The sequence below is a fragment of the Bacillus rossius genome, chromosome 6, assembly GCF_032445375.1.
Source record: "Bacillus rossius redtenbacheri isolate Brsri chromosome 6, Brsri_v3, whole genome shotgun sequence".
Lineage (NCBI taxonomy): Eukaryota > Metazoa > Arthropoda > Insecta > Phasmatodea > Bacillidae > Bacillus > Bacillus rossius.
In genome coordinates, this window is record NC_086334.1 from 9,532,872 (window position 1) to 9,556,401 (window position 23,530).

Below are 23,530 nucleotides of genomic sequence, written 5' to 3' on the forward strand. Positions count from 1 at the left end.
AGCAGTAGGCATCTGGCGGCCGGACGAGCAGGACGTTGACAAGGACCAGTGCCGCATGCGACGACGGGTGAGATTGGGACGGAGGAGTATTCCAAGACCACGCGTGCGACACGTCGAGTAGCACATGTAAATAGTTTAATTGCATATCAGATTTACGTTTGTGACCAGACATTGCGCTTATCAGTGGACACGTGTTACCGTAGAGGGGAGGGCTCTATGCCTCAAGCGACGGCACTTAAATTCGCCTGTTTCACTGTCGCCATTGAAAGGTGGATCATTTAGGGATCGGAAACGTACGCACACGAGACCACAGGGGGGCAGCCCGCACTCGGCGCCTGCCCACCCAAACACGTGCAGCCGAGCCTCACTCCGGGGAGGTCGGGTGTTGTGCCGCGGACCGCCCATGTAAATAACTTGTGTGAAGGGCTCAATAAATACTTATTTTCAAACTGTCGAACCATCATTGTAGTACGGATAGTGATAATTTCCCCCGCCACGAGGCCTGAACCCCACCTGAGAATAATACGCTACCAGCATCACGGGGGTAATATCCGGGACTACGACACCCCAACCAGGCTGATACATATTGTGTTCATAGTGCGGTAGTTATTTATGAATTTAGTTGTCCGCGATGTCCGCTCCGTACATATGTGAGACCTTGCCTCTATACCAGCTTAGATAACGATGCTGTGTCGTAGAGCTCAACATCTATTTTATTGTAATGTTTTTAGCAAATCACTAGGATCCTTCCATGCACACATTTCATTTTCTTTTTTAACGCGTCCTTGAAATAATAAAATATTTTAAGGCTCTTTGATATTATTAAGAATCATGATTCTATATCCCACTTTATTCACTTTATTTCAACCGCCGTTGATTTTTGCTTCGTTAATTAAACACAGATTGATAGGACTTGTAGAATTATCGATTGTCCAAGTCACAAGTCGAAATCTTTAGTTCATGAAAATATTTGGGATTTTTTAATTGTAAAGCATTGAAATATTGTGATTTTGGTAATACTAAAAAGTAAAAGTTTAAAATATATTTTATGAATATTGTTAAGCAACCTGTAAATTTTTTTAATGGTAAGCAAATATTTTAATAAACAACATTATAGGAACTTAAATAGTGTTATTATTTTTTTATTAAGATCTATTCAGACTTTTCGAAATAATTATGGTGCTACACGTAGATCGTACACGCAGGAAGATAAGGGTTTTGGGCGGGGAATTTAAAAAAATTACTTTCACGTACTTCATTTGTAAATATTACACTTTTTCTGTAGCATAGACTATAATACCCCGCGTTAGTTTTCTTATGGGATACCAATATTTAATTATTAAAAAAATCACTAGGCGTTTTGTACTTACGGCGGTATATTTAAATTTATTTAAAAAATTTACAAAACTTCAAGATGCTGAAAATTAAAGTCTACATTGTTAAACCAGGAAAAATTTTTTATGCTAAGTCTTATATTCGTCTTATTAATACCAATTAATTGTAAAATAAACCAGTTTTTGACTATATCATACTTGACAATTCCAGGAAAAGATTAATCCAGAAAAGTCTCAATTTCAAGAAATAAAATACTGGTATCGCAAACCAAACTAGATCTACATTACAATACCCAAAACCTATAATATACAAAAATGAAACAATACTCTGACCAAACCCAGTTTATTTTTCTCCGCTTATGCCATAAAAAAATAACTACAGTTATGTTGTAAACAACATCTGTCACACAATATACTGCTTGTGATTGTAGTATCACACAATACAGACAAATTTACATCCTTTATTCAACAAAATTATCTTGTTTTAAATGTAGCTGACCTGACCTGACCTAACCAACCTTTCACTTAGTTTTCATTATAAATGAGTGCATGCATTGTATTAAATTACACATTTCACCTAACCCTTAGATCAACACCTTATTCATACATCATCCTTTTGTTATTTGTTATGAATACATTTATCGTAGCTTTCTCAATTGGGTGGCTGTTTGTTAACACAGAGAAATAAAAATATTGTTGAAGCATGAGTTGAATGGGCTTGGTTTGTGGTTCTTGCCATGTCAAGCTGGAAGAAACTCTTTGACGACATTGCTGTCTTTATGGTAGCATCATCAGTAGGCAACTTCTTTCCTGAATATGGTGACTGCATTGTCTACCAAAATTTTGGACTCGATACGGCTGAAACCCACAAACCAGACCAATTTAGACTTTGTCCACTAAAACCATGTGTATATATGAAAAATTGACATACTCTTTATAAGCTATTTTTTTTTTTTGTACTAGGAAAATATTGAGAGACAGCCATGATATTGGATTTAGTTCCATAATAGCCTTTGGAGCACTTGTGTTGGACAGCAGAATACAAAGATAAATTGTCTGAAACCTAGCTGCTGCGGAGTAGGCTGAGCGACTTTCAAGAATTGTTGTAATATCGACATATTTAGCACGTCGATGAATTACGTGTTGGTCTCAACTATATCTGTGACAGTTTAAAAATTGTCAACTTTGACAAATTGGTTATGGCATATCTGTATCAATATTGTCGTTTGAAATTTTTTATGGATTATTTATTTGTGTTTATGTTACACTATATTTAATTTCCTTCAATAGCATCATTTTTTGAAACATCAATTTTTTTTAATGAGTTTTAGGAAGTTTTTTGAAGTGTGTGTGTGTGTGTATATGTATGTATGTATAAAAAAACTAGCAAAACATGTTTGGCAGTATGGATGAGAAACAAATGGAATAAATAACTCAAAATTTTTTGGGTGTAAAAGCAATACTGGTGGCTACTCTGTTGTATAGTTTCAAATTCTTTCAGATATATTAATTTAATTTCATTCAGCCTTTTTAAAATCATAAAAAATTCTGATGATTATAAAAGGCCACATAAAATTAAATAATATTTTCGACAAGAAAAATTATTTATATTACATACTAGCCAGTAAAATTTACTTCAAACCTAAAAGGTTCCTGTTTCATATTCCATTTCATTATCTTTATCCATACTGCACAAAAATTTTAAAAATGCAACTTTACTGGCTAATTATACAAAAAGTATGATATATAATTGTTTCATTTCATGAAAGTTCAGCCACTCACAAAGTCAGCAAGTTAAACCATGTGGAACGTAAATATAAAATAATGACCTGGAACGAACGGGACTTTCGCTCTTAAGTTTGTTTTAGTTTTATCATTGTAGCTATCACCAAATTAAATTTTTCTGTACACCTAAAATAGGAATCTTTGAATTTGTGCCTATAGCCATGTTCTTTTCTGGCTTTGTAAAGATATTAAAGTTATTATATAAAGTATTATTAGTATGTAATTTTGGTAGACTGAGCAGAAACTGTCATACACGATGTCATGATGTTCCGTACAAAGAAGGCCGTAGTTAAAAGTTAAATAGTAGTTTCGAAAGTCATAGCTGTTCTGTTAGACCACTTTTCCTGCTGACTTATCACACCTGCTGCGATAAGTCCACCATGATAAGTCCACCTTGATAAGTCCACCGTGATAAGTCCACCGATGGTGAGTATTCAGTGAGGTGCTGCTTGCAGGATTGCTGAGTAGCAACTGCTCACTCAAGTGCTGTTTGGTTTTGGAATCACTGAACAATGTAGAGTGTTATTTCGTATTTTGATTAGTTTATATAATGCAGCTAAAACCACAATGATAACGTTTATGCTATCTTCTTGAGAATTGTATCAGTTGAGTGTTTTTTGTTACCTACCATTTTAATTAATGTTTTGATGTGATTGGCATGTTGCATTCAAGTTAGAGGTTTAGTGCTCTCTAATTAAAGATAAGAATTTCTTTTAAGATATATAAGAACAGTTACAGCAAAATAAATTGGTGAAATTAAACTGCTGTTTGGTAAAATCATACTGTAGTGAGCTAAAGGAGCACAGCTTTGACTTTGAGTGAGTTTGTAGGTTTTTCCTTATTTTTTTCTTTTTAAATATGGCTTCAGAAACTGCATATGTATTGAGTATGTAACTACTTTATCAAATTTGTTTGAGAATGATGTGGTTGTCATGTCAGTACATTGATCTGTTTCAATAAAGTATTGGTTCATTTGTAACCTTCAACTTTATGCATAACTTTCTTTTTTATGGAAGCTCAGGGTTACAGCTGTGATAAAGCACGTTAACTAAAACCACATTGTTACCAATAAAGTTGGTGTTATGTATTGATTATGTCTTCTTGATTTTTGAAAAGAAAAAAAATAATAATGCTATGCTGCAACTGTTTTTTGATATTCATAATTAAAGAAGTCTCTTTTTAAATGGAAAGTAAAAATATTATCAGGCTAAATCAAATCAGTATCTTCTAAGCATGTTAATATTTTTTTCTAAATAAAAATAAATAATTTTAGCTGGTACAATATTTTATTAGTTTTAAAGGTATGATCAAATATTTTATCTGAGTTGTTTTCAGAAATGGAAAAAAATTTTATTTAATATCAAATATACATCTTTATTTTACAGTATTTAAATAAGGTTTATATCTGTAAATAAATCAAGAGAAAAATCTTTTTTTCAAATGTATCAATCATATTTGCTACCGCAATGGGGGTTGAAGTGTTCGTCGAAGTTTAGGGCGCCACCACATGTATAATGGGTATGTTGACCGGACTGCTCTGTTCTCAGGACCGTGACGTAGCCCGTGTGTGGCGAGGCCCGTTTCCCCCTGCATCGCTCAAAACCTCCGAAATACGATGACAGGTGCATGAAGCCCTCTTGCAGCGCTCGCGACTCACTGACCGTTCGTCTTCGCTCGGCAACTCTCGGGACCGGTGGGCGCGGGCCGACACATGAACACACACACACTTCGGCGGGCCGTCGTAGAGGGTGGTGGTGGAAGGAGGGGGCTCGCAGCGTGTAAGGGGGGAGGTGGTGGCACATCGGGCACAGAAGGGCGCAGCCCGGGACGATGTCATATTTTTGTGAAAATCATGTATGGATGGCTGCCCGTCGGGATGTGGTGGTCCTCCTGCCGTGCGAGAGTGGCTCAGAGCTGCGGGGTCCCGCAGGCGGCACACAGCGAGGGACAGACGTCAGATGGGGATGCCAGTGTGGCTGGTGCTGGCGGCCGTGTGCTGGCCGGCGCGAGGCGGGGTGCTCTACCCCCAGCAGTCGGAGACTCGGGAGGTGAAGACCTTGGACGGCATCTGGAGGTTTCGCACGTCCCCGCCCGGTGACCAGGAGGCCGGCTTCACGCAGAGCTGGTACGCCTCTGCGCTGGACCAGGTACACTTCACGGGATGTACGCATTAGCCAGTCAACCAGTCAGTGAAGAATATCACCATCAACTAGCAAATAATAATAATAATAATAATAATAATATAAATATCACAAAGTCAATTATCAAAGTTATCAAATACACATTGAAAAAAATATAATTTATCAAAGTCATTAAATATCAAATATATCATATATATCAAAGTCATCAAATATCAATCAGTAAGTTAACAGATATTTTTATGACATGACCTTTGGCTCACAAAAAATATGAATATTAATGAAAATGATTTTTATTTTGGGTAGCTTCATGGGGCTTTTACCCTGGAAAAAAAACTATATTTTTTCCACAGTGCTTTGCAGAGTAGAGCTATTATTAATAATGACTCATTTAGTAACTCTTGAAACCAGGGACAAAAGTAGATTATTTTCCAACTGGGGCAAGAACTAATCTTGGTGGCCCCCCCCGCCCCCCCTTATTTTTTAAACCAACTAAACCAAAATCTTTCCCGACAACACCTCAAATCACCAACTTATATTAATTCCACTATTCCAAATATTTTTTATTCAACTTAGATAATAAATAAATTGATTTATTTGGACTAATTTTATTTCTAGTGTCTCATATATCGCAATTTGGATAGTACGCGGCAAATACCAGTTTTTAAATATTTGACAACATACATATATGTATCAGTGTCAATCATTCAGTTCATCTGCCCTCCATTTTTTTTTGTGTTCTAACATTACCATATTCAAGTAAAAAAATAAAATATAAAAATTAAGGTGCCAGTTTAGCACCCCCACAAATGCAGGGCCTGAGACACAAGCCCCGTCAGACGCCCTCTAGTTACGTTCCTGCTTGGAACATGTAGCAACTGTGCACCACTCAGCTTAGTTTACATTTTTTTAATTTAGCTTAGGATTCTGTGTAAAAATTAATTGCCTGGCATCTCAAATTGTGAGTTTATTTTATTCATTTATGAATATAGTTGTAAATACACCAAATAATTCTTATTTTTAATAATAACTATTGGTTTTTACATGAATAATGTAGTCTTATTTATTAATTTTGTTGTAAAAAATAAGACCAAAATTATTGAGTAAAGTTAAGATGTTAATTTAAGGTCCATAGTAAATATTAAGTACTCTTGATGATGGTCATATCGTTCACTCTAGTTGAGGTGCTTCTGACAAGGTAGGGTGGTCAGTGGTGTGAATCACGTGTAGTAGTGTGTGATATTGTCTTCACCGTGGTTACAACCTCCTAGTGGATCAACATGCCCGTCCCGGCCAGCTACAACGACGTCACAGTGAACGCCAGTATCCGCGACTACGTGGGCTGGGTCTGGTACCAGCGGGAGTTCTTCGTGCCTGGACGCTGGAAGGAAGATGGCCTCAGGGTCTTCTTACGTTTCGGCAGCGTGCACTACAATGCAGTCGTGGTGAGGATCAATTGCTACAAGTTTAAACAGTTTACTTTACTTTTTTAAAGTAAAAGTAAAAAAAAATGCTATCCTATGAGTAGACACCTGGAATATTCATGCTATTTCGTGGTGCAGGTTAGGCTTTACAAACGTGTACATAATCAAGTTGCTATCAGGTGTTCATTGACTGCTGCGACATTTTGCTTACTCTCCGTGTAAATAGTGCTTTGGTGAGATGATATTTAGGTGTTTGTTCTTGGCTTCTGATTCTTTAGTGTGTGTCGAATAACCCTTGATCCTATGACAAGCCCCATTCAAGTACAAACATTTGCAATCTAGATTCTCACCAAAAAAAGTAAATTTTTTCTTCACATTTTTTATCTATTAGGTTTGTTAAAACCCTAGATTTTGCACATCCAAAATACTATGCAATATATGAAAATTGACATTATCTAGACCACAAAGATACTTGAAAGATAACTTAAACAGACTTTTTTTTTTCTGTGAATAGAGGCAAGAGGTAGAAATGTATGTATGTGGGAATAATTCTGCAAAAAAGCATTTAGTATTATGTACTGAATTATTTTGCCCTACATGTTAGTAGCAACAGCTTTATTAATTAAATTCTGTGTGTGCGCTCGAGGATGTATGATCGGGAGACATGCTCGTGCGTTGGAGAGAACTGCAGTGTTCTCCCAGTGGCCTGTGTGACTTGAAGCTCTAGTTTAGTAGTTTGAATGAATGAATTGTGACTTAACATCTTGTCAATATTGAGTCATTAGAGTTGATGCGAGGTGATGAATACAGCACTGACAAAATGCACAGATGGGCAGAACTGAAGCACCCTGAGAAACCCATCTTTGCCGCTGCAACATCCGCCAAGTTTTTTTCTCCTGAAATAAACTTAGTAGCTGCATGACCTGAGTGTGCTGTGTCGGTCCAAAGAAACATCCAGTGCGTGGCTTCACTGGTGTATTTACAGCCGATCTTACGAAGCCAGGTCAAAACAATGGGTTCAGGTACGACCGACTGGGGAGATAGTGCGGTCACTGTGGGACCAATTCTGCTCAAACAGAAAGAACACACATTTTGATACTTTGCCGTTATCATATTTATACTAGCCATATGTTTGCTCTATTGATTTGAACAAGTTTACTCTCTCTAACAATTATTATTTAATCTGAACATGTAATTGGAGCACAGTAGCTGATGAAGTTAAAGGGGAGTACGTGAGGGGATGGACTGTCACAGTGGCTGAACGGGGCAGCGGTGGCGGAGCACTCCGGGGGTCACCTGCCCTTCGGGGGAGAGGTGACTGCGCACTTGCGGTACGGCGCCCCCAACCTCCTGACGGTCGCCGTCAACAACACTCTCACCCATCACACCATCCCGCAGGGCTCTGTCACCCACTCCAACGACACGGACAAGTGAGTTCCGACGACCATTGTGTACCAACACCACTTCTCAAACGAATTTCCGAACAGGAATAGGAATGTCTTTAATCTCGGGTTGTGTGTCACTTCGGCTGAGGACTCGACACCACTTAAAAACTCATAAGAGTTGTTATAAACTATGAAAGCTACAGAGTTGAAGTAAATACTATATCTTAGTAGAGTAGATATTGCTCGTGGTCGTTACGCATGACTCACCTGGTTAACATTTACAGTGATGACATAATGAACGAATTGAAGTCAATGACAGCTGTCACCCCAAAAGTAATTGACAGATTTACGTGATTTTAACTTTGATTTGTTCATGAGAGAGCACTAAGTGGTGCTAGTTGAGTGAAATAACTATAAAGAATCACAAAATGCCTAAACAAAAATGGTTTTTGTTGGAGAATAGAAAGAACAAACGAAAATGCTGAGCAGAAGCAATTAAAAAGGCAGAGAAGTGTCATAGGTACCGAATGAGGCAAATAATAGCCGAGAGAAATTAGTCAGTGGGCCAAAATGAGCCCCTGAACGATGCGCAAAATTTGTGCTCGAGCAAGCCACAGCCGTCTGCCTCGCGATAAGCGACGGGGAATGCAGAAAATTGTTTGGTAATGGACATGGATGTGCTCTCTGATGATTCTGATGTTGATATGGAGTCAGTTGACCCAGTGTTTATGAACGATGGGCCGAGTTGTGGTTTGGTGTCACAAATTATGCTATCAAAATTTTTCTGGCATGGCCACCCGACCGTTTAGTAAGACATTCATCGAATTCACGTCAAGAAATAAAGCAAAATCAGTCTTGTTAAAATATTTTATTTATTTCATACACAACATTCCCGTTCAGCACAATGGAAATTCATGTAGTCCAAAATACAGCCACCCAGAATTTTTTTCAATTCTAATAAAATCTAAGAAAAAGATCTAAGTCTTTGCTGTAGACAAAGCCAAAGTCCAAGAGTACTTAAATATTTTGCCAAATTAAGTTCTTTGAGTGCTTAGGAAAGGTGTTTAATCAGCACATCCTGCTTACCATAAACTGAAAAAGAACAGTGCAAGAAACATTTAGAAAGCCAAATAATTTTTACTGCTTGTAAATAATAAAGCAAAAAAAAAATAATAAATTACTGATTTGGTAGCAAGATTAGTTTTAAAGAATGTGAAAACATTACAATTATATGCACACAACTAAGCATCGTTTTAAATATGTATCTTGAAACCGGGCACTGCCGTTTAATTTTAAAATATCCTTAAGAATATGATCAAATTGGTTGAAGTGCATAGATTTCTCCTGTTAATATTCCCCTTAGTACAGGTTTCTGGTTGTGAGAGAGAGAGAATAAAAAAATAGTAGGATTGTCTCTGGTTAGGAGGCATGTATGTGTGTACAATATCATATTTTTCTATTTCTGGGTAACAAAAATGTAAAATTTGTTCTGTAGGTGATAAAATAAAAAAGGTGTGACTAAAGTAAGTTTGAAGGATGTTGTAGAACTCTACACCAAGCATAGAATGTTGACAGGCCAAATTAAGTGGTTCTGAATAAAAATTTATTGGCTAGTTTTTCAGTTATATGTACTTTTTCTAAAGTTTTAAAGTCTGCAACCTGCACTAAATTGTTAGATATTGTAACTACAAATTTCCATATTAGTTATAATTTTTGCTATGCAATCCTGAATAACCCTTTTATTGATAAAAATTCAAAATAAAATCATACATGTTATTCTTTTGAGGGGAAACATAATTTCTTTGCACAACCTATGCAGCAAAAATGTTTAATCTGGTATCTTTTACTTTTGATACAATAAAAAAAATGTACTTTGCTAATTTGGAAAGTTATTTTAAAAGATGGGTTATCCAAGTAGGGTTTCAAAATGTTACAACACTGCCCACTTCTATATAAAAAAAAAAAAAATTTATATTTTGTTTCAAAAGAACATTTCAAAATAATTTCCATACTGTGATAGAATGAATACAATTAAATTTGTGTGTGTGTGTGAGTGTGTGTGTAAGATTGACAGTGAGAGCATATGATGTGAGTTAGAGTGAGACACATATTGGAAATTAAAATAAAACCACACATTTATTAAAATTATTTTATTTAATTAAAGTAAAGGGCCTAATATTCTGTCTGTCTCACAAAGACTAAATGAATTTGATCTTTAAGCTTTTAAATATTATTGGGTTGTATTATTACAGTATGGAAATTAATTTTTAATTATTTTCTTTTGCAAAAAAATGCAAATATTAAAAATAAAGTAATCATCATTGTTATTTGTTATACAAATTTTAAATATTGCTCAGCTGCCATCTTTAAAAATAACTGATCAAGTTAGCATTGTATATTTTTGTACAATATGACGAGTTAAATCCATTTTTTAACATATTATGTTCTAAGAAAGTATCTTCAGAATCCTACCCCCCCCCCCCCCCCCCCCCCCCTTTTCCAAACCAAAAAAAATAAATAAAGTCTAAGGAAATTAGTCTTTGATTCGACCATGATTTGTTGAAGTTTCGCACACCCCATGCGACCACCGCTGGCACGCTTCTTGGGTTCCGATCATTGCTGGAAGCATCATTTAGTTTTATTTTAATAATTCCTGATTTAAAACATTATGTTGGACATATGCCATTGCCATAACTAGCAAATGTAATATGTCCAACTGCCATCGTCCGGGGTCTCGGGCTCGAGTCCCGGTGCGGCTCCTAGCGGGAATGGCTGTTGTCGATGTAGTGTTTCCGGATGGGCACCAGACTAGCTCTGTTTCTAGTCGATAGGTGGGTCGTGGGGTCGGTTGCCCCTGCGTGGCCCACTAGGACCGTCGGCGGTGTTGCGTGGGATGTGAGGGATTCCCTACTTGGTGGTGGTTGGGAGTTGTTTGGCTAATTGATTAGGCGCTGAATTAATGCAGCAAATGACGTGCGTCGTTTATTCATGCGACTGTGGGTTTGGTGTAATACCGGGGATTACACACCACGTCGTACAGAGGGTGACGTCACACAATACATAAGTTACACAATTACACAAAGTTATTCTGAAAAGTTACGTAATGAAGGCGTGCCACAAGTTTACTGAAATGTTACGTGGTGGCGCGTTGCACAAGTTTACTCAAGAATGTTCCAGGTTCAAGGCGTCGCACAAAATTACTAAAATGTTACGTATTAGCGTGGCACTAGGCGGTTCTGAGCATGGTTACACAAAAGGGGGGTGAGGACGATTGGAGGCGGCCAATCCCGTATATCTATGTCTCGAGGCGGTGTTCGCGTCCACTGTAGTGGAGCGCGGACCGCAGCTAAATTCGTCCAAGTTCCCTTACGGGGTGGTGTCAGCGCCGGGGCGACTGGCTTTAATTCAAGTTCTGTGGTTCGGGAGGCGGCCCGTGCCGTATACTGAAAACTACCCCGCAGACCAAGTGTGGTGCAGGGGGTTTTAAAATTTATGCGGCCGGATTAAGTCCTGGACCTAAAATCTGGACCGGGTACGCACGGAGAGATTAATAAAAAGAGGTTTCGAGGAAGTGACTATAATTACCAGAAGTGAGTTCAATGCAGACAATGGATGATGTCTCTCCGTGGGACGTGCGTCCGCCCCGGTCCACGAGTCGCGCTGTACTGCCGTTGTGTCATGGCGTCCGGCCGAGGCTCGGTGTTCCTCGCGCCAGGGTTGACCTCATTACGTTATTTTCCAATTTAACACGTTAATAAGAGATTTTAAGGGTGCTAAATTCCTACATTAATTATTAAGGCTAAATTAACATTACTCATCCCTTCTACAATTTAGAGTTAGTATGTTTACGAATTATGTTTTTTAAACTATACGTCACACCAGAGACTGTTCGTCTCTTGCCGGACTGCTCCGGTGGGGGGTAATAACGAAACACAAGGGGTTAATAATTATGTCACATGAAATACTTAACTAATCTAGGCAGAAGGCCGCCAGGGGAACACTCACACACGTATTGACACATTTTCACACGTGAGTGCCCGGGCACTCCTACGTCGCACTTTCATTAAGCGAACGTTTAACTTATACGTAATGTTGTTTATATTCTGTGTGTGTTTTATCAAAGTGATCGACTGTAATGTCGGTCTGTTTATTATGGGGCCGGGTTCTACCTCGTCTGCTGGTGGCTCACCTGACTCGGGTGGGCCATGGCTAGGGGCGCGTTCCGTTAGCGGGGTTGAATACTGGCAGTTGCAGGTCGGGCTTTAGGGTGGCCTTCGGTCGGACGACGTCACAACATAATGTTTGAAAACTATCTTCCCCCTTGCAAGAACTATTCAAAGGACTCAATATGTTTTGTTGTAGGAATTTAGAAGATGTGGAATATCTTTCCTACTGCAGATTCTTCGAAAGCCAGTCATCTTATCTCCACTTTCACAAGATTGTGTTGTTATTGTCTTGTATTTTTTGGAATTGACAGTTTATTAGAGGGTTTTGTGATAGCATTTGCGTCACTGAAATCTTCATTCTTAACCATCGCTGTCCATCACCTTTGTTACAGTTATCAACCATTTAAAGTACTCTCATTCCTGTTGTTTCATTTCTATTTTTAGAACTGTTTACCTAACAAAACAAATTTTAATGTGGATAATGTGTTTAAATATTTTATTTCAAAGCATTAAAATTTTTATTAATTTTTTTAATATTGGATGGAAAAATTTTTTTGTTACTGACTGTTAAATTCAAACTAGAAAAACTGGTCAATACAAAGATGCTGCATTAAAGTCTCTATGATCTGTTGTAAATTTTAATGAAACTTAACTTGCCAGCAATAGTTGAGAATGATTTTATAATGAAGTTAATTTTTTTTTTTTTAATCATTCAATATCAAGTCTGTTTTGAACAGATTCCAATAGTGGTGATTAGAGATATTAACTTTAAAAAAATATTTATTGTGAAAGGTACAAACACACTCAATGTTTTTTAACCGAACCAGCATGAACCAGAGGTACCATGATTCCTGCAGGTACCCAGAAGGCTACGTGATAAACTCGTACAGCTTCGACTTCTTCAACTACGCCGGGATACACCGCCCCGTGTACCTGTACACCGTGCCTCAGACGTACATTGATGACATCACAGTCGTCACCGAGGTGTCCAATGGAGCAGGTTAGCTTCTTAAAGAGAGTTAGTTTTCAATTTAGTTGAATAAAAAATGACATTACTTGTTTTTGAAAAATTTCCACGTGTGCTCTCATTTTATGAGAATGCATTAGCTTCTGTATTGAAAAGTAGTAGCATTAAAGTTTCAATTAATTTGACTTTTAATAGGTACTAATCAAGTAAGTACGTATTTTTTTTTGTATTTAACGCCTATTTTATGTTTTTGCATTAAATATTTCCATTTTCTGGGTTTTTTCCCTTCTGATATTGTGATTAAAAAAAACCAACCACAGTATTTTTATGATTATAATTAATTGGTCAACATTGCTGAACAACTAAAATTTATTTTTTGGCAATTTTTTTCGTTTAATGAATGTGCATAACATGCAAAAACTTTTTAATGCAATATTAAATTTTATCTGGGTCTTCTCTCTGTATAAAAAAATGTAAGTTAGTTAGTCGATAGAAAGGGTGCTTCCTGTTCCCACCACAATGCCAGCATTGTTCTGGTCATCATGCAAGCATGTTGTGTGCAATGCAGGACTCGTCAAGTACGAAGTGACGCACAGTCTGAGCGACAAGGAGACGGACGGCGGTAGCTCGCGCTGCGCGGTGCAGCTTCTGGACGGCAGGTCTGTCGTGGCTGCGGAGACGCGGGGATGCACGGGAGAGATTGCAGTGCCCGATGCCAAGCTGTGGTGGCCGGTGTACATGCACGCGTCCCCGGGACATCGCTACACGTTGCTGGTGAGAACCTCAGTCCTGCGGCACTTTGCACTACCTGCTACTGTACTATCACGTATCACGTAGAGTAGTACGATTCTGCAGACTCTCCTGTATGACCTGATACATGTGTCCCATTGTTTGTGGTGGTTTCCAGTCATCCTTCTTCAAGTGACATTATTTAACAAGTGTCAACATTTTTGGTAATTTTGAATACTGAAAGAGTCATAAGTAGGGATGGGTCATTGTAGTACATGTTAGAAGTTATGTTAAAAAAAAATCCACTATGATACTTTTCTAGCAAATTTTATATTTTTCGTTGACATATTTTAAAACATTTTTATATTCCTTGAAATTTACCTGTTTGTGTTTTGTACCAATTTACATTTTATTTTAGTGCTTTTCGATCTCAAGAGGATTTAGTTACTTCTACTACTTTGGTTTTTCATTTTCACTTGACTATATTCATTATATTTTATATGATCTACTTCTAGAAAGGAACTTGTTTCTACTTTCATACTTATTCATAATTTACTGGCTATTATAATGGGAGATTTTACAATATATCACTATTTCAAATGGTATGGTTGTACCATGTTAATGTTTCTGTTGTATCACATTTATAAATATTAATGTTTTACATTTATGTAAGTTCTCTTATGTTTGTGGTTTGTGATCTAGTTAGCAAAAGAAACTCCTTTTTGATTGTTAGGTACGTTTGGTGTCTACAGCAAATGTCACTGAAGATGTCTACCGTCTTTCAGTAGGAATTCGATCTTTGCGCTGGAAAAATGGGAAGTTCCTTATAAATGATCGACCAGTTTACCTTCGAGGTTTTGGAAAGCATGAGGACTCAGACGTAAGTATTGCACACTCGGTACATCCATGGCCGTACTAATCCAAGCACTTCTGATATCTCAGTTTCCCTAAAACTAGATTGCATGATGGTTCTTGATGTAAAAACACATTACTATCATGTCATTTTCATTTATTACATACTAACCTCCAGTGTGTGACATTTTTATATAAAGTCAGGGATGAAAGCGTTAAGGTGCTGTCTTAAATGTAGTGGACGATAATTTTGTAAAATGTTTCCCAAAATTAAAATAAAATTTCAAAATATAAATCAAAATTTTAATTTTAGGTAGTTTAGTTGGTTTAGATTTATTAATTTTTCACCTCTTTCTCTTCCTGGTTTTATCAATAATGGTTTTAGAGGAATGTGCAATAGTCACAAGGCCATCTGGGCCCCTCCCTTTTATTTAATGTAAAACTTTTTGAACTCCACAATTAAATACATATAAACTTGTAACGTTGTGCTGAAACATGACTGTCCTACGCACAGAAAGTGTTTTGTTTTATTTAAATAACATTTTTATTATTATTATTATTTGTTGACATTTTTATGTTTTGTTTTATTGTTGTGTGTTTGGACGTATCTGCAACTACCATACTCTATGGTGTTATCTGAGTGACGTCGAAGCTCAATTAGCAAGACCCCTCTAGGGAGCAATGGACTTTAACGGCAAATTGAACTTTTTATACATAATTTGCATAACAAAACTTTCATTGTTGTAAAATCATATTTTAAATTTAAGGCATTTTAGTGTATTAATTTGTATTGTTAATTGTCTGTGTTTGTTTTTGACATGATAATTAAGTCAACAATCTTAGTGTCTCGGCCAATCAGAGGCCGTGTTACTTAAGATAAGCTTCATTACTGAATTAACGGTAAGAGTCTTGGAACAACGATGATGATGGCTACATAGCCCGGGTTTAAATCCCCACAAAAATCAACAGAATTAAATAGCTGGGTAGATCATCCTACTACTAGGATGTTTAAAATGTCGTTTAAACCTATATTACATGTTGTTTAATTAGGGCACGTGCTAAAAGACGTGTATTTAGGAGTGATTTACAGTGAGTAAAACAACGACTCATGATGCTATCCTAATTGAACTGTTTTTCTAATTACAAGCATCGTAATATTGCCAACGGATTTATAAACATTGCATTTTATTGCTGAGTACGTTAAAGAACCTATTGAGACAAACATTTTATTAAAACAATTACGTATCTTGTTCTACACTTGATTTAGTTCTTACACCCAGAGGTGAACTGAGACAGAGCTCTCACGATGCTTTACCGCAATTATCTATTGAGTTCAGCCGCGGTATATCAAAATTAGCTTTAATCACGAACACAACAAATAAACATTATTTTTCTCACGCTAGTTTCCGATTATAAATTGAGATTCAACAGGAATAATAAATTTGAACTGTATGAACTTTTGTTTTGGTTTCATCATGTGTGCAACATAACTCCAGTAATTTAGAAAATATGAATAGTATACCACTGGTCCAACCATAAATTAATTATATTTTTATTTGATTAAAGAATATTTGTGTTAACTATATGTTACCCTGTTGTTATTTTACAGTGCCTATGTATGTTTTCCCTATGATTTCAATTTGTCTGTTGTTTAGTCTCATGCCCTTTGAAGATTTAAATTGTGAGAATATTTAATCTTTCTCTTATGTACCACACTACATTAACCTTGACATAGTAAGGAAATTAAGTCGTGCATAAGGGTGGCGCCCATATATCAATTTTAAAAATTATCAAAGAATATATATTCGACAGAGCAATAAATAGCCAAAGAGAACTATTTATTATTTAAACCCTATTACACTGAGAGCCTTTTAACAGAGTGTAGGAGAGTGTATGAACTATTATAAAGTAAACACAACACTCCTTTTATTATTATTCAACGTACTGTGGCCATAACTGTAATTTAGTTGTATTAACGCTCTTGAAATCCACTGGGCCCTCCTGCACCTATCAAACTTGCCTCATAAACATAATATATCATTGTTTTACTGTATATTCTGACTGTGGTTTAACTACAACCAAGCCTGTACAAACACTAGTTTTTTGATGCGAAGCAAATATCAAAATTAATTCTACATTGTTTTTTGGTGAGCCGCTGCTAGATATGACCAGCCAGGACAGTATCTACCAACATACTATTTGGACAATGCAGCTGCCTTCTTTGCCAAAGTAGAACAGAGTGAGGCAGCCCTGTGGACCAAACACTACAAACATTATCTTATAAGGAAATTAGCTCCCTAAGTTAGGAAATATGACTTGTGTTCCCTGAATTTCTGGAGCAAAATATTAAAATAAGGGCATGGTTCATCCTTATTGGCTGTTGAAAATAGTCTACTGCATATTTGCAACTTCACACAATTTCCTAGCTGCACATGCATGTGTCTACATGCGGGAATTTTCCATTAATGATAATGAGAAAATAACTATAGTACTTCACTCAGGTGGGCATCTGAATGTCACGCTCCCTTACTTTCTTTCATTCTGAGACTGGGAAACCGTCCAACTGATCCAAAAACAATAACTGATTCTAACGTTGAACTGACTATGTTAATATAATAAAATATCGGTCGTAAAATTCAAAACATGGTCAAAGTTGCTTAAACAGGTTTTTATAAATATGTTGCTGGAACATCTTTAAACAAATTCAAAACCTTTGCAAATTGAACATACATTATTAAACTAGGCACTATGACTGTTCTGCTGCGATTGTATACATAGTTGTGAGTACAGTCCTTTATTTGTATGCAGAATGGTTCTCTCATAGACAGAGAAGGCATCATGCCTTTGACTAACTTCTGGGTTTAAATGATTTTCCTTTGACATTGAGTAGTGTGTGTTAAGGAAATCTCTTTTAACAATGAGTGGTCACATTTTTACGAAGAACATCTACCATCCAGTAGTGCGTTAGAAGTACATACCTTATACCTTGCTAATATTTCCGTACATCACTTGTCAGCGGGTTCGAAGAAGAGTTCAAAAGGGCGGGCGGTCGTGGCGTCACCGACAGGAACGTGGTTTCCGCAGATCCGCGGCAAGGGCCTGGACCTGCCCCTTGTGACCCGCGACTATAACCTCATAGACTGGCTGGGGGCCAACTCCTTCCGCACATCCCACTACCCGTACGCGGAGGAGATCATGGAGATGGCAGACACGCTGGGCATCATGGTGGTCGACGAGTCCCCGGCAGTCAACCTGGAGTAAGTTCCTCCGAGCTTGGCTGGCTTCCTGCCCTGTGAGTGGCTGGTTGAGTTTACACATGGCTGTGTGTTGCTTGGCTGGCTTCCTGTCCTGTGAGTGGCTGGTTGTGTTCACACACGGCTGTGTGTAGCTTGGCTGGCTTCCTGCCCTGTGAGTGGCTGGTTGTGTTCACACATGGCTGTGTGTTGCTTGGCTGGCTTCCTGCCCTGTGATTGCTGGTTGTGTTCGCACGAGGCTCTTTGTTCTTTGGTCGGCTTCTTTACCTGTGAGTGGCTGGTTGTGTTCACACACGGCTGTGTGTTGCTTGACTGGCTTCCTGCCCTGTGATTGCTGGTTGTGTTCGCACGAGGCTCTTTGTTCTTTGGTCGGCTTCTTTACCTGTGAGTGGCTGGTTGTGTTCACACATGGCTGTGTGTTGCTTGGCTGGCTTCCTGCCCTGTGATTGCTGGTTGTGTTCGCACGAGGCTCTTTGTTCTTTGGTCGGCTTCTTTACCTGTGAGTGGCTGGTTGTGTTCACACATGGCTGTGTGTTGCTTGACTGGCTTCCTGCCCTGTGATTGCTGGTTGTGTTCGCACGAGGCTCTTTGTTCTTTGGTCGGCTTCTTTACCTGTGAGTGGCTGGTTGTGTTCACACATGGCTGTGTGTTGCTTGACTAGCTTTCTGCCCTGTGAGTGGCTGGTTGTGTTTATACATCGCTCAGTGCTGCTTGTCTGGTTTCCTTCTCTGTGAGTGGCTGGTTGTGTTCACACACGGCTGTGTGTTGCTTGACTAGCTTCCTGCCCTGTGAGTGGCTGGTTGAGTTCACACATGGCTGTGTGCTGCTTGTCTAGTTTCCTTCTCTGTGAGTGGCGATTTGTGTTCTGACTGGTTGTGTTCTCATGTGACTCTGTTTCGCGGGCAGAAACTTCGACGACGTGCTGCTGGAGAAGCACAAAGCCGTGATGAAGGAGCTGGTGCAGCGAGACAAGAACCGTGCGTGCGTGGTGATGTGGTCGCTGTCCAACGAAGCTAGTACCCAGCAGCAAGCGGCGGGGCCGCACTACAAGTACGTACCCCGGTGCACCACTGTGGCACCAGCTCTCCTGCTGTTCGCGAGCCAGGTTGCCGGAGCATTTACGTACCACTGATTTAATGTTTTTCTTGTTTGAGTTATTGTTTAACAATAAAAGAAGTTTTCATTACGTAGCTAATAGCTGAAGAGAGATTTTAAGGATATAAAAACAACCTTTATACTTTTTTGACGTGTGGTCTAATAAATCGTTGAACGCCGGCTGCACGCACGAAAAAGGATGACTCATTGTCCCGTTACGCTCATTGTACGCTTGCGACGCATCTATTTCTCTTCCACTCGATTGGAACAACCATCGATTTGACTTTTTCGAGTCACATTAAACTTGAAACACTCCCATCTGTTTCATACTTTTCCTATCATCGTCGTATCCTTAACAGAATAACACAGATTGGAAGAAGTTAAATAGCAAACATGTATAAAAGTTATAGTTAAAATAATCTCTTCGTTAAAGTAATAAACATATTTGAATTAATCAGTGTAAATAAAAGTAAATTTAGCAATTAAATTGTAGATTTCATTTCACTTCTTCTTTGTATCCATAAAAATAGTAATAATTCAATAAAAATGATTCAATTTTATTCATAAAAGTATGCAATCAGTTCATCAATGTTTTGTTATGACGTCACGTTAAACTATCGTCCGTAAACTGCCTTTACAGACAACCAATTTTTTTTTTACAGGGAGGTGGCAAATTTTACAAGATCGCTGGATGCATCACGACCAATTGCTTTTGTCACCAACCAACAATACGACAAAGATCAAGCAGTAAGTTTTTTATATGCCATTTTTTTTTGTTTGTTCTGTATTTGGTTTGCAGTTTTGCTTAATGTGCATTGCAATTGTATGAGTCCTTTTTATTCCTGTGACTAGTTTTAATAATTGTATTAATTGTGTTCACAAAGTATATTTCTATGTAGTCCCTTTTAAATGTTTTTTTTTTTACACTACCAAAGTAACAACAATTAAGTATGCTTATTTAATGAGCATGATTAGCCTCATTGTATTTGTAGTATCTCTATTTCTCTTTCTTTCTCCTTCTCCTACCAGCCACCACTGCTTATTAGTGATGTCAAATTTATAACCACACTTTTTTTTAAGTGTTTCAATATATGTATGAAGATTGTAACATCTCAGATAAGAACACAAAAAGTAAGGGTAAAAAATCGTAAGTACTCGCCTTTTTAAGCATTAGACATTTAAATTTCACAGAAAGTTGAGGGTTGAATTGCAGTGCACTGGGCTGTGTGAGTGGGAGCTCAATGGATCAAGTGTTGTGTTTTTCCTGCAGGCTGAGTTTGTCGACATCATTGGCTTGAACCGCTACAGTGCCTGGTACTATGACACGGGCCGTGTGGAATTGATAGTGCGGCAGGTCGTGTCCGATTTTTCCGAGTGGCACAACCGTTTCAGCAACAAGTTCATATTCATTAGCGAGTATGGCGCAGATGCCATTTCAGGCCTGCACACGGTGAGCAGTCTTAGTTTGTTATTCTTAAGCATTTAGTCATACATTTCACTTTGTGTATTTCCATTATAATCATCACCATCATCAACTGCTTCTAGCCTGCGCCCGAGTTAGCAAAGTAAAATGTCTCCATCTTCCTCTTCGTCTATCCATCCACCATTCTGCCATTCACTCTGTCTCATTCTTCTCCTCTCTCCTACACCCCTTTAACTATCTGCTCTTCTCACCTCCTTGGTCTTCCTTGGGGTCTTCTTCCTGTGTTCTTTAACTACGTCATTTTACTAGGTAGTCTCTCTGGAAATGATAGAGTTAAAGTACTTAGGAATTAGAACGCATTTAACAAAATAGTAACTGCCAAGGAGAGGTGTATGAGAGATATGGTCTGGAAGAAGAAGGTGCCATTAAAATGCAAACAAATGTTGTACAATGCCTACTGTGTGCCCACTGATGGCCAGATCAGAGCAATAGGAGTATGTTGGCAGGTACGAGGCGAGACAGCATCAGGAATGTGATGGTGCAAGCAAGAGCAAGGGTACAGGACTTAAATTAGATCATAGAAAAGCAGGGATGAGATGGTATCACCATGTACAGAAAATAGGAACAGAGAGACTGCCTAGGAAAATGATGGAGTTAACACACACAGGAAGAAGACCCGAAGGAAGACCAAGGAAGAGGTGGGAACAGCAGATAGTTAAAAAAAGGAGTGCAAGAGAGAGGAGAATAATGGAACAGATTTAACAATGAAGAATGGTGGAGTGACAGGAAGATGGAGCTGACCTGGCCGCAGGTTGGAAGCAGTTGATGGTGTGTGGTGACTCAACATCTTCAGTTGTGAGGTAGAGGATCTGTAGCAGGCTCCTCCATCTGGGTTGTTGCCAACAGCTGCCGTCGTTCGTGTGGACCGAGGACTACCAGGTGGAGCTGTTGCAACGCCACTTCCAGGCCTTCGACAAGCTGCGGCAAGAAGACTTCTTCATCGGCGAGATGATCTGGAACTTCGCAGACTTTGCTACTCGCCAAGGTGAGCCGCATCAAGTATTTCATGCACTATAATGTATGTAGGTATATAATAGACAAGCTGTGATTTTCTTGAGTTTTGGGTGTTCTAATATTTCGAGGCCATCGATTATAAGAAGCATTCCCCATTTTATACTAAATTCCAGTAAAGGAAAACGTTTACCTACAAATGTACTTAATTTCTCTGCAATTTAATAAACATATCTATTATAAATATGTGGATGATAATATTAGTACTAAGTTCTTATAAGTACTAATTAACTAATCCCTACCACTGGCCAATAGGTTTCTCCTTAGGCTGTAGTAGTTTACCTTCCACTGCTTTCATTTTGAATAAGGAGAGGTTCTTTGACATTTGCGTTCTTGGTGAAATAAACAGGAGCTTCACTTACATTGTTCATTACTAATTAGTTTTCTGGCGAATCTTTGAATCTTAATAAATACGAATATATAAGTATGCCTTGCAATTAAATAAATTTGTAATATGTAAGAAGCCATCAGTTGTAATTTGCACACCATTTACAAAGCCAAACAAAAAAAAAAGTGATTTTTAAAATCATATAACTTCTACCCTCAATTTGTTGATTAGAATGACTAGTTATTTATGACAGGTTTTGGGATTAAATGATATCTTTGATTAGATATATTTGTTTGATTTACTGGAATATTCAGTTCATTTGTCTTGAAAAATTGAGGTGCTAGTATTGTGATTACTTTATAAATTTAATGAAGTACATAACTAGATCCACACGTGGTGTCATAGCACACTGAAATGAAGCCAGTACCACACGGGTGTTGCAGATACCACACGAGTAGTTGGCAACCACAAAGGCGTCTTCACCCGCCAGCGGCAGCCGAAAGCCTCGGCGTACACTCTGAGGACGCGCTACAGGCAGCTCGCCTCAAAGATTGACGCCTTCAGCTGGCCCCAGGAGCTGCACTCGGAACTGTAGCCGGCGCTTTCCGTTTGTTCTGTGCATTTATTAGTGTGTGATAGCTTGGGTTGCAATAAAGTATTGGTGTGTTACTAATCTTAGGTGTGCTATTGAACAACCTGAACGTGTTCTCTTGTGTAGTATAAACCCAGTTTTTCATTTAACGAGTGTTTTATTGTAATTATTGTAATGATAATCATGAAGATACATAATACACAGCTAATTAATTTTAATAATTGCTTGATTTCATGATACTCCACTCAGTTAAGTGTTATGGGTAAGTTGAGTAAGTTTATTACTAACTTTTACCTTGTTTCTTTAACTTAAATTTTACCATAATGCTGCAAAAAAAATGTCTGGATCACGCCGTTCTCACCATCGTCCAAGAGATGTCCATTCTGCACCAACTCACCAGGTCACGAACTCACCCTCCGTTCGAGCTCGGTCTTGCTTCAGAAACGATCACTGGATCAACAGTCAACATCCGGCCCAGACAGACGGAATCACTTAGAGGGATGCTCAAGACCCAAGACAGCGAAGCAAATTCGCTAATATACAAGCTGTCTCAACATCTAACTCCCGTCACTACACTAAAACTAGTTACACAAAAGTGCATCGCAAGTCAGTGAGACTAATGCTGAAGAGAGAATGTTTGTCTGGATTCTCCTGTAGCAAAAAAAAAAAAAATAAGTGCAGAGGTGAAGAGCAGATTCAGGTGGATGAAGTAATACAGAGTGTTGAAGGCTTCCATGAGCTTCATGGGACAGTGTAAACAGGTGAAGTACATTCACGTGAACCTTCAACTGCGTGTAACACTATCCTAAAAATACTGAATAAATTATGCTGAATAAAAGGTTTTCAAAGAGGTAATCTAACAATTATAGCCAAGGATGGATGCAAAGGTTGAATTAGCAAGAATGAATTTACATACATGTCGTTTAATCCTGGGCAAAAGCCTCACGTAAAACATTCTTTCACATACAAGAGTAATACTGGGTTTTT

General features: G+C 38.2%; 1 protein-coding gene across 3 annotated transcripts in view; it reads left to right on the plus strand.

The window, feature by feature from the left end:
• The window catches only part of LOC134532579 (beta-glucuronidase-like), a 39,511-nt gene extending 16,887 nt beyond the window's left edge, over window positions 1–22,624 (plus strand). The window contains exons 1-13 of one of the 3 annotated variants that reach the window (XM_063369124.1): window positions 3,270–3,633; window positions 5,050–5,266; window positions 6,529–6,702; window positions 7,936–8,111; window positions 13,090–13,232; window positions 13,768–13,973; window positions 14,662–14,808; window positions 17,865–18,037; window positions 18,941–19,084; window positions 19,792–19,876; window positions 20,400–20,579; window positions 21,459–21,597; window positions 22,395–22,624. In XM_063369124.1, the coding sequence (XP_063225194.1) occupies window positions 3,632–3,633; window positions 5,050–5,266; window positions 6,529–6,702; window positions 7,936–8,111; window positions 13,090–13,232; window positions 13,768–13,973; window positions 14,662–14,808; window positions 17,865–18,037; window positions 18,941–19,084; window positions 19,792–19,876; window positions 20,400–20,579; window positions 21,459–21,597; window positions 22,395–22,546 (1,938 nt within the window). In that variant the 5' untranslated portion in view covers window positions 3,270–3,631 and the 3' untranslated portion in view covers window positions 22,547–22,624. Of the gene's footprint in view, window positions 1–3,269; window positions 3,634–3,784; window positions 3,938–5,049; window positions 5,267–6,528; window positions 6,703–7,935; window positions 8,112–13,089; window positions 13,233–13,767; window positions 13,974–14,661; window positions 14,809–17,864; window positions 18,038–18,940; window positions 19,085–19,791; window positions 19,877–20,399; window positions 20,580–21,458; window positions 21,598–22,394 lie in introns of those variants that run through there. The other 2 variants (XM_063369125.1, XM_063369123.1) reach the window with 2 other exon arrangements.
• Window positions 22,625–23,530: the final 906 nt, after the last annotated feature.